This window comes from Vidua macroura, chromosome 12, assembly GCF_024509145.1.
Source record: "Vidua macroura isolate BioBank_ID:100142 chromosome 12, ASM2450914v1, whole genome shotgun sequence".
Classification (NCBI taxonomy): Eukaryota; Metazoa; Chordata; class Aves; order Passeriformes; family Viduidae; genus Vidua; species Vidua macroura.
In genome coordinates this window covers 19,006,513-19,018,590 of record NC_071582.1, presented here as the reverse complement: position 1 = coordinate 19,018,590, position 12,078 = coordinate 19,006,513, and the positions used below count along the sequence as shown (strand labels likewise).

Here is a 12,078-nt window from a genome sequence, read left to right as displayed (position 1 = left end):
GCTTTGCTGACTAAGATGGAAACTTTTTCTGCTAATACAAATTGATCTCAGAACAAGCAACAACTTTGTGCAATTAATGTGTTGTGCATTTGTTGCTTATTGTTGAGAACCGTCAGGGAAGCACGATTTAACTAACAGTGGTAATTATCACAGATTAAAATAATGGGCCTTGATGCTTTATGTGCAAACAGCTTGCCTGGTGACTTGGCCATGATCCTTAATTTCCCAAACCAAGATCCTCTTTGAAGATGCTGGGAAATGGTGTAAGAGAGAGAGAAAACCTCATTTTAAAAGTCAAGTCCAGATACAACTTGTAAATAGAGCAGGCTGTTCTGGTGGTATGACAGAGTGTTAGTTTTGTGTTGGTAGTGGCAGTGTTTGTGGAATACACAGACTCTGTGCATGAGAAGATGGATCAGCTCCCTAAGGAGCTCCCAGCAGCAGTAAAACCTCCACACCTACCCCAGACAAATTGTGATTTTAGGTTCTCAGCTCTCATGTAAAAGAGGTGAATGCTGGAGATGAGGCCATGGTGATCTGAGACCTGCACCCACCAGCCAAAGCTCATCCACTGGCCTTAGCAACAGCTCTGTAGCCATTACCCATGCCTGAAAGAAGAAGGATTTTTATCCCATTTTCTGTCAGGTTGATTTGCAGCTGGTCCTTGCTGTGTCCTGTAGCTTTTATAAAGCATTTGGAGCTAATTGTCATGTTTGTATATTCTTAATATATTTGCAGCATGTTTCAAGTGCTGCACAAGAAACTGATATATCCAGTCCACTTTGCAAACACACAAGGCCAGGTTTGTAAAGTTACTTTAAATGGCTCTGAGTTTGCCTTTGTTAGCCCAGTGCTTGCGATTAACAGACTGGACTGGAATTCTAAAGACAGAGACTTGTTCTGCTACTAGACCTCTGTTACCACTGCTACTAAACTTGCAGCTTCTCTACACTGCTGCCATTTCTCTTCTAAACCCATTATCTTAAAGGGACAAAAGTATTATTTTTAGCATTTAACTCAGCATGAGTGATACAAGTTTCATAACTAAACTGTTCCTGGTCCCAGAGTCTTCAAACCTAATAGAAACGTGATTTGCACAGTGCAAGACCCACTGAAGATGTTAACCTGAAATAATTATTTTATTTTTGCCTGGATTTTTCAGAATTGCAGTTCATTATATCATCCTTTTTTGTACATGATGCAATATACAAAAGGGAGTCCAAGCCATCTCCCATTCAGTCGTTTCTTCCAAGAGGAAATTCCACATCCAGTTTGCATTCAGTTAAAGAAACAAACATCTCATACAGTCGTTCTGCTTTGAAATTGTTCCTCCTTGTTTGAAATCCGAGCTGTTAAATGTTCTAGCACTGGAAGCATTTTTACATTTTTGTTGTAGTTGTGCTGGTCAGAGGAACAAACACAGGGTGCTCAGTTTCCCAACACTTGCCTCAGACTCCCAGACTGCTGAAAATGTGCCTCTTGATGCTTTAGCAAGACAGTAGTCCATTCTTTCATGGTGAATTATATTTTTGCTGACAAACTTTACATCGAGGATTACATTCCTGCAAGAACAGAATGTGTCTTTATGTGTGTGGCTCTCTGGGGAGCTGAGCAGGACACACAGCCCAGCTCCACACCATTCCCTGCCCCAGGCTGTGCTGGAAGGAGCAGATGCAGGACTTGGACCTAGTATTGGAGTCCCTGGAAATGTGTCCCAGGTGATGTGGGGAGCTGGAGGTGTTGGCGAGTTGTGGTGGTGGCACAGATCTTGTGCTTGAAGGTGAGCAGCAGGAGCTGCTTTGTAGCCACCCAAGGCTGCCCCCTGTCCTCAGAAGGCAGGAAAAGATGGCCCAGGGGAGTCCTTATTGATCTCCACAGCCACCTCAAAGCAGGTTGTGTTGAGGTGAGGGTCAGGCTCTTCTCCCAGACAACCAGAGATAGCACAAGGGAGGTTCAAGTTGGGTATTAGAAAAATGTTCATCACTCAAAGAGTGGTTAAGCACTGGAACAGGGTCTCCAGGGAAGTGTGGAGTCACCATCCCTGGGAAGTGCTCAAAAACCAAGCAGATGTGGCCCACAGTGCTGGGGTTTAGTGGGCAAGGTGGTGTTTGGTCAAAGGTTGGACTTGACCTTGAAGGTTTTTCCCAACCTCAGTAATTCTTTAATTTTGTACAGGCCAAGGCTACATTTTTTGAGTTCTTTTCCTCCAGTTGTCCCTTGGACTCTTCTAAGGTGAAATTTGGGAGGCAAGGTTATATAGCAGGAGCAATTCTCCACAAGATTTTTATGGATTTTTCTTTATTTCCAGTTTTACTTTGTTGTTTCTCTATTTCACGTGCCTCAAATTCTGTCCTGACTAAAGTTCTGTATTTGGAGCCAATAGCACAGAATGGTTCAGGGCTCCCAGTTTCATTTTCTTGATTATTCTACATTTCACTGTTGTTGTATCAAGAAAGGTGGAATTACAAGCCAGACACACAAGCTCCATCATTAGCTCTGACTTTCACAAGGGACATTTTCAGGTCTGCGGGTGGAAGTTTAAATATAAAACTTCTGTCCCTGAGGCAACAATTTAGCTCATTAACCTATTATATTACCTAGCCCAATGAAAAGATTTTTAGAAGAAGAAAGACACATAGAGGCCTTGTAGCATGTTGGCTTTGCCATGTTTTTTTCTTTGCAGTTACAGTAGGTGCTCTGTAAATACTAAGGCCTGTATTAATCTCAGATAACCCAGTGTAAATCCAGGGTAACTGTCTTTCATTCTTCCCTACAACCCACTGGCCACAGGCCAAGGATCTCACTCAGCACACTGGGTCAGATATCAGTCTCTCTTACATGAGGGTAAGCCCAGATTAATTCAGGCACTTGAGTTAATGCAGGTTTATGCCAATGCCATGCACAGCAGGATCTGACCTGGTGGGCTGTGCAGAATCTTTGGGTCTTGGGTAGGAACCATCACAGATTCGTGCTCTCAGGAGAAAGCAAATCTGTGACACATCAAGCTGGGCTTCAGTTAGCAGAGAAAGTAGAGGAAAAATCTATTTCTACCACTTCACATCTTGTATAACCACCTGGCACAACTTTCACTGGATTCAGAGAGCTTGAACACTCCAGAAACTGGAAGGATCAGCTTGGCAAAGTGTAATGTTAAACAACATTCTTATTGCCAAATAGTGTCAATAGTGATAAAGCACATCTGAAAAATCACCCATAGCCACCTGCCCTCCCTGGGAATCAAGAGTTGCCAATTCCTTTACAGAACTTGCTGAGCTTGTGAAATGCTGGAGATGGATTCTCATCCCAGGAGGACATTAACAGTAGGGAGAGGAAAAAAGAATCTAATTTCCTGTAAGAAAAATACTGGCTTTGTGCCAGACATTGAGGTGCTTCACACTGAAGATCAGCAGTCATTCATCACAGTGGGTGGTAACAAGGATTTGTAATTGCAAATTAATTGTTTTGGCAGGATTACAGGAGGTTTTATTCTCTGAGAGATAAACCTCCAGCCTTGCAGTACACCAAAAACATGTTGGGTTTGGGGGCTTTTTTCCCAAGAATACAATCTCCCAGTGCCAGGAAGGCATATTTTCCAAGCTCCAAATGATTGGGAACATCAACAAAATCCTCTATGTGCCTCACTTTTAATGATTAATTCATATTACATAATAAGAAGAGTAAATCAACGACAGCTGTGGTTTGAGAGGTGTGTTCAAAGCTGTTATAAATATAGAAGCAAAACTGCCCTTTGTTCTAACATTCATTACAAATTCATGGCTTGACCTGACATCTGTTTATGATAAGCCATGGACAACTTGGTTATTCTTCATAAAGGTCAGAAGTAAGTTCATCTGCTTCTACCTTGGAGAAAATAACTTTTCTTGTTGGATTGAGAGAAAACTGTGCAGGAGGGGTGGTAGCTTAAAACTGCAGTGGCACATCAGAGCTGACAGACCCTTCCCTGCCACTGAACAACTCTGTGATTTATGGCTGCTCATGTCCTTCAGCAGCACTGGAAAGTTGTCCACAGGCCTCGCTGATGCACATCAGTTGTTCTCCAGAAGGTGATGGAGCTGGGTGGGACAGAAGAGGATCCAACAAGCTTTAGCAGTTAAATTCCCTGCTTCTGTGGTCCTAGACATGGCCAGAGCATCTGCCCTAGACCTAAGTCCGGCCCATGGACTGCTCTGAGTTGCGGTTGCCTGTGGTTTTTGGCTCTGGCACATGATCACTGATGTGCAAACCAGAGCCTTTCTTGCCAACAGCTAAATCTCAAAACACTCCTCCCTGCAGGAGTTGAGATCAAATGGCCCAAAACTGGATTTATCAGCCAGGGACGGTCTTGAATTTGAACAGGACATCAGTAAGATGAATCTCACCCTTCTGCTCTTTGATCGTCTGTCCCCACATCTGTGGAATCTCTTTAGCTGTGGGCAGAGGTGGACATGGCACTAAATGGCACTAAAACAAGGTCGAGCCTGTGCCTAGGGCTTGGGCTAAGAGCCAGCCCCAGTGGATGCAGCTCTAGATGGGAACTGGGCATGGAAAGGGAGGAGATGCTGACTGCACTGCTGGCCATGTCCTTCCCCTGGGCACTGCAGAAACCAAGTCCTGTTTGTGCCTTTCAAACTGCTCCTTGTTTGCACAACAGATTGCACAGCTCATCTCCGCTGGAGTTTCTGGGAACATCCCTGGTACAAATTATTGTGAAGAATTTGTAGCAAAGGAGAATGTGCTGCAGAAAGATCAGATTGATCTGAGCACTGAGAAAGATCAGTGTTTTGTTTGAAGTGGAGCACGTTCTGCCACAGTGTTTTTATCTCATATTCCAATACAGCCTCCAGTGATCCTATTAACTGGAAGAGTAATTTCTCTTTTTTGATATTTTATTTAAAAGCCTGGTCCATTAAGTGCATTTTTTTGATACACCACTTTGGTCTTCCACCAAGACCGGTGGATTGGAAATGAAAGTTGTGATTTTTTTTACTCTTGTTTTTTAAAGTGAAAAATGAGAAAGAGTGAAGGACAAGCCTGTTCAAGTATTGGCATTCATTTTCTCTGAGTTACTGTGAGATGTTACAGTGTCCAGGATCATGTTTTTGAAAATATGGGGAGTGGTAATTCACCATTTAAACTCTGTAGTACCGGTCTGAAGAGGATTTTCCCCTTGGATACCTACAGCACACAGTATGTACTGCTAGCAGGGACTGCTGTAATTTTCTCAGTCTTTTCAATAACCTTTTGAGATTTATAATGACTACCAAGGCATCAAGGTGACAATCTCCCAGAACATCTTTTAGGAGCAATGAGTACCAGTCTGACTGTGCAAAGAGATGAAACAGTGTTAGCCAGCATCACACATGCCAGAGCTGGGAAGCTCCATGTCTAGAAAATGCTCAGGTGGGACTGAATGAGAGATAAGCAGCCTCTTGCTGAAATTAAAAAATCCCAAAGGAGTCCTTAGTTTAATTACTTTCTTTTAATAAATTGTGTTGTGGGAGCATTGATCATTAACTGATTAATAACTAATAGTAACTAATAATGCATTCAGTGGGGCTTCAGTTCCCAGGATGTCCTCTCAGGATAACATTTGGGTTGGGAATAGAGCTCATGTGAGCCCAGAGAGCCTGGCTCAGCAGGAGCAGCTCATAGTTCTGTAGGAACAGGGGGGATTCTCCAGCATCCAGCCTGACCCGAGTTCTGTAATCCCATAGCTGTCCATTACTACTGAGGCTATTTTAAATTACCTTAGTTATGCCTTTTGCATTAGATGTTTTTCACCATCAGGTCCTTGGGGCTGTTTTGGTGGAATAAACTCTGCAGTATTTCCATTTTCTGCCACAGGTCCAACCATGGCACAAGTACAGTAGGTGACCTGCTAGAATATGGTCCCCAGTGGGCAGCACTGTATCACCTCACAGCACTGCTTGAGCCTGTTGTTGAAATCCAGTTTGAAACCTTGTGAGAAGTAAATTCTGCCTGATTGGAATATTGGATTAAATGGCATTTTCTCATCAGCATCCACCTGGGCTCCACTGCACAAGTACTTTAGGGGCACTGTCACTACCCAGAATATTCATGTGTTCAGCCTTTAATCTCTGAACTCTCTGTACACAATGGAACTTTTCAGAATAGCAAAGCCAAGCTTAATTATGCAGTGAGACATGCTGGATGTGCTGGTCAGGTCTTGTTCCTTGGGGTCCTGCAGTTTGAAAGTACAGCTGTAGGCAGTTTGCAAAAATTGCTTCTCTTTTCCTGCTAAGATACTGTCACATCAGCCACGAGCATTTGCTGCCATAATTTATTGTTTCTTCCCATACTGAGTCAGAAGGGTATGCATTTTTTTCTTCTTGGCTAAATTAAACAAATCAGTCATTTCACAAAAGTTTCCAAATGAAAGATTGTTGTAAGCAAGACCAGATATGTTCTTTTACAGATCTGGGGTTCAAAAAGAAGGAAAAAAAAAAAAAAAAAAGAAAGCAAAGAAAAGAACAAGGAAGCTTGAAAAACAGCTTACAGTTTGCTTTGGGCTAATTAGATCTTATCAGTGAAAAGACAGATATTTCTTTCTTTAGCATGATGCCATGGTGAAAGTTGACCTGGTGTTTATGAAAGCGTATTGCACGCTGCTTTTCAGCTAGAACTATGGGGTTTAAATTAGTGATCCTCATAAAAAGCCTGATGTGAAGGTGTGTGGAGCACTGGCTTTCAGAGCACACATGTGTGTGCTATTAAGGTCCCGGGAAGGGAGCAATTACAGGACCTTTGTCATTCATCTCAGATGCTGTGTTAGAATGTTTTTAATAGGAACTTCTCTTGCTTTCTTTCTGACTTTCATAGAGGCAAGAAATAAGACCCCCGAGGGGAAAAACACTCTACCCTAACGCCTTGAATACTTGAACTCTGAAGTCAGTAAAGCATGACTCTATCTCTCAATATTGGAGCTTTAGCCATGGTGTTATCCTTGGCTTCAGCAACTTCCAGCAAACTGGGGACAAACCAGTATCTTTAAACATCAGATGACTGCAGACTGATGAATAAAGAGAAAACCCCATCTTGCCTGCAGCTTAGTTATGACAGTCATCTAGAACTGGATCTCCCTCTGACAGAACAGCCCTCTCCATACTGGAGTGTGCTGAGGATTGGCTGGAGGGATGCTGTGACCTGCTTCTGCTGGGAAAAGTCTCTTACAAAAAAAAATATTTACATCTATCCCTTGGAGGTTAGAAAAGTGACATTTCTGAAGGTGTCCTGGGGTCTGAAATCTATCCCAGCCTCCCAGGAGCCCCCAGCAATGATCCATTATCCCATTCAGTCCTGAACCTGTGTCTGTGCTGGTAAATCTGTACATTTTCTGCCCCCATTAAGCCTCAGCAGAGGGATTCTTTGGACTCTGCTGTGCTGCCCACAACAGCAGCCCTGCCCTGGTTTAAGTCATTCTCATTCCCCACTCTTTCTCTGGCTATCTTTTGTAGACCAGGAGCTGATGAAGGCCCTGACAGATCTCAGCACTTTTTGTAAATTCGTTCTGTTTTAATACCTAATACTCTCCTGAGGCATTTGCTTTCAAAGCAATTAGACATCTGTCAGCACCTTTGCTAGATTTCAAGCTTTCATATCAGTATCCTAAGGTGGAAATAGCATTCCAGTTGAAAAATCATAGCTTGCTCCTAAGGTTAGAGTTTTTCAGTGAGTAAATCTTCTTTAAGCTGTTGAATGCAGCTGCTGCCTTGACAATTTGTGAGTTTATTTCCTTCTGGATATCCCCACTGGCTTGCATGTTACTGCCAAAGAATGTGAATGCAGGCATTTTTGTCTTGCTTTTGCCTTCCTAAGCAGTGTTTGAACTGGGAATTACAGGGACTCTCATTAGATGCACTTTTTGTAGCTGTTCATTAACCACCTCAATTTTACAGTGCTGAGCATCCCTTTGATCTTTGCATGGGGGTGGATTTCCAGTTTACAGTGCTTGTGTTGTCAGTTTAGGGCATTATGGTTAAATTCTGTGCATTTTGCACGTGCATTTTAGTGATGGTGACACCACTGGCAGTGCTTGGTGGAAGGAAAAATCCACTCCTTTGTATGGCACCAGCATCTCTGCTCAACCCCTTGTCCTGGCCCCAGCTTCCCAGGGGAGGCACATTGCTGGAGGGTCTTCTCTGGTGAATCCAGACCTGAAAATTGTTCTGTGGATATGGTTCCTTGCTCCACAAACATTTGGGAACAGAGAGTCCATAGCAGTGCATTTAGCTGTCCAGAGAAGGAGAGAAGGTATTTATGGGAATTTGCTGTGCAGTTGGAGTTTGATTTTTATGCCTCTTTTAATGATGTCCTCTTCTCATAGTGGAGCATGAGTAACAATTCCCCCTTTGTATGTATTTTGTATCTATTCCTATTTCCTATTGAAATTCCTAGGAAAGAGGCTATCCAAGTACTGAGTTTAAAATTTTGTCTTAAAATAAGCCAGATGTCCAACCTTCCTTTAGCTGCCAAGCCCTAAAGAGTTCAAGAAAGATGTTAAAATCTGTCTTTCTGGCTGTGAAAAACTAATTGCATAGCATAGGTGATGATCCTGGTCTCCCAGGAGAAGGAATAAAACTGCTTCGGGCAAAAGCTCTGCTGTTATTTGTCTGAGGATTGGAGTTGGCAGTGTCTGTGGAAAAATGTTTCACTGCTTGCCCTCCTTGCTGGTTAACAGATGCAGAGACAGGAACACAGATAAAGGTAGGTGAGTGTTTCTGTGTTGGTACCTGAAAATCTAATGAGAAAAATGCTGGTTTGGTCCTTTTTTCCCCTTCTTTCTCCCCATGTCCCCCCTGTTAAGAGCACAGGGAGTGCTTAAAAGCCAGAGACAGAGGTTTCAGGCTCACTGTTACAATCATGAAGGAAGCCCATGGCCTGAGTTATTTAATGCCTGTGTGATAACAGCGATTCTGTTTGCAAAATGGATGTACAATTCCCCTCCCAAAGCAAAGAGTTTGGGGAGGATTAAGTTTTGTAAAGCACTGTGAAGACTAAAAGTGCCACTGAAATCCTGAGGATTAAAGGTTGCATTTGACTGGTGAAGTGGAAGGGCCTAATAGTTGCATTTATCAGGATGAAAATAGTTCACTTTGAATCCAGTGGCCATGCCTGAGTGGCTTCCAGGCTGGTGGAAGTCACTGAGGGCACTCAGTGCTGGGAAAGAGCTGAGGGACACACAAAACTAATGTAGTGCCCAGATTTCACTGCATAAATTCAGATTGTGAAGGGGATTTAAATCAGGGACTTTAATTCCTGACTTTTGGAATAGCTCGCTGTAGGGCAGGGGAAGGGTTCATTCAGCATAATCCTAAATACTATAACCATTGCTGAGGTATTATTTGACAGTGATCAATTTTTTATGCAAATTCAACACCTGAAAAATCTAAGTGTAAAAATAGCTGTTATAAACTGGTGTGTTGAACCTAAATCGAAATAAGAAGATTGTAAAGGAAAAAAACCCAAACTGCAAGGGTTTCTTGTGATATTTCCAGACCAAAATGACCACAGCTTTGCTGTACTCATCCCCCTTGGATGTAGAGGTGGAGGCCTGTGTGCATCCACATGTTCTGCCCTTGGATCTGGGTCTCACAAGCATCCCCACTGCACACACAGGATTTGTACCTGGATTTCGGTCCAGCCTCAGTGATGCCTATCTTCTGAACCTCTCCAGTGTTTGGTATCTCTATTTTGAGAATTACCTCTCTGTGGTGATGGTGGTTTTCAGGGAGAAAGCTCCAATGCCCTGACTTTGGTGAGAAACAGCAGAGGACAGAAAACATGACCTTTTTTTACATCATTCTGTTGATACCTCCTGGGCTTTCCCTCACCTCCTCCTCTCCCCCATCGTTTGCTTGTGTGTGGTTTTAGCACAAACAGGAATCTTACCCAAGTCTTGCAAGCCATTGTTTCTTTATGTTAAATACAAGGCTCTTTTATTGACTCCAGCTGCTGCACCTCCCTGTGCTCACTGTGTTTGCTTTATTAAAATTGAACAGCGTGCAAGTAGGACATTGTAAATCACAAGTGACGGGGCCAGAGGAAGAGGGAGGGAGAGGGAGGGACTCTGACTGGATGACAACAAAGAGAGCATATGAACAGGCTGGGCCTCCTGGCTAATAGCAGCCAAAACTCATGAGTACAATTTGCAATTGCTCCCAGGAGGACAGGCAAGTGCCAGACAGTTAGCAGGGATAGATGGGAGTGAATACTGGAATACCTGATGTGTTCTCTCCAGAACAGAGCTCAGAGGTCTGGGCACGCAGGAGCTGCCAGCCTCTGCTGTAATCCTGGGGTTTATCTGATGTCAGTGCCTGGCTGTGGTCATCCTGTCTGTGGAGGAAGCCTTGTTAGACCATCCAAGTCCTGGAGAAGGCTTTTAAATCAAGAACCACCGGGTCCCTCACAGAGAGGGAGGTGGAAGCTGCTGGTCCATAATTAAGCATTACACATTTTTCAGCTTTGCCTCTTCATGACTGGTGGGGGGAATTGCATTTTTGCCTTCTTGAGCCCCATGGGCCTCCACAGAGGACAGTCAGAGTAGGTGAACTCAGGGCAGAAAGACAACAGGTTCCTTCCCTGTGCCAGGTTCCTTCCTCTGCTCACAGCACTCCCTGAAGGTGCAAAACCATCTCGGACACCACAGCAGCCACACAGAGTGTCCCTGGCTGCCATGGTGACCCAGCTGCGAGCCCTCAGCAGCACAGCGGCTGCACCCTGTGCTCTGGCAGTGACTTCTGCTGTGCTGTGGCACGGGAGCTCTGTGCTCAGTGTGCTCTCTCCTGCAGTGCTCCTCGACGTGCGGCAAGGGGCTGCAGTCGCGCGTGGTGCAGTGCATGCACAAAGTGACCGGGCGCCACGGCAGCGAGTGCCCGGCGCTGGCCAAGCCCGCGGCCTACAGGCAGTGCCACCAGGAGGTCTGCAACGACAGGATCAACGTCAACACCATCACCTCGCCCAGGCTCGGTGAGTCAGGGGCCCGGGGGGAAGGTGCCAGCTGCCCAGGGGGCTGCAGTGATTGTCCGGGGCCGGAAATCGGGAGAGGCTCAGCCAGACTCCAGCCTGAAGGTCTGGTGTGGGTAGGTCCTGTCTGAGCCCATCCTCAGGCAGGGGATGGAGCTGAGAGAGCAGCAGGAGCACACAAATGGTGGGTGATTGATTGGATTGATTGATTGATTGATTGATTGATTGATCACAGGTGAGGGAGCAGGCAGGTGAATCTTTGTCCATCACAAACCCTTCCACATGCTGCCTGTGCTGCAGTGAGTGTGAAGTAGGATCATTTATTCATTGTGTCCCAAGAAAATACATGACCCTGACAGGTGGTTTGATGGATTGATTTGCCCAGAGGGGCAAGAGAACATCTAGCCTCTTCCTGACCCTGTGGTTTTCTGTCACTGTCCTCCTCCTCCTCACCCTCCCTGCATTCCTTGTGTCCCTGGCTGGGATGGGAATATGGTGATAACCATCTGAAACACCTAACGCTGTACTTAAGACATGCCACTAGTTAAGAATGCCTCTATTAATACAAATTTGTGGGGATCTCATGATTTTCCACATTGGTTTATAAGGGCATAAAAATTTAAATATACTAAATATATATTTTTCTGAACTTCAGCCCTGTGTGTTCCACCACAGTTCCAAGAACCAAGTTGGTTTCTTTACATTTCACACATCATCACCAGTAAGATGAAGCTAAATTAAGGCATCAGCTACACTGACCCAGCTTCATGGGTGCCTCCTGTCCCCTTTTGGTAGAAGAGGCTGGGTTGTAAAAAAGAAGAGGTTACCAGAAAGTGCAGCCTCCTCTGTCACATCTGAGCTTAAAAGTGATGTTACAGGCTAAGAAACCTCTAACACACATGAAAACACAGAGCTGTTAAATAATAGAGAACCATTTTCTAATGGTGGTGTCCAGTATTAAATAACATTTAAACATGGACAGGACTTGAAGCTTCTGGACTGAACTTTGTTCCCCAAAAGTTTACCAGATGTTTTTTAAGAGAAAATGGGGACTTTCATTCTTGCAAATGCACTCATGCTGAGGGGTTTCTATCC

General features: G+C 44.3%; 1 protein-coding gene across 1 annotated transcript in view; it reads left to right on the top strand.

The window, feature by feature from the left end:
* Positions 1-12,078, top strand: part of ADAMTS17 (ADAM metallopeptidase with thrombospondin type 1 motif 17) — a 156,915-nt gene that overhangs the window by 140,147 nt on the left and 4,690 nt on the right. The window contains exon 23 of the mRNA XM_053987950.1: positions 10,809-10,986. Within this exon, the coding sequence (XP_053843925.1) occupies positions 10,809-10,986 (178 nt within the window). The remainder of the gene's footprint in view (positions 1-10,808; positions 10,987-12,078) is intronic.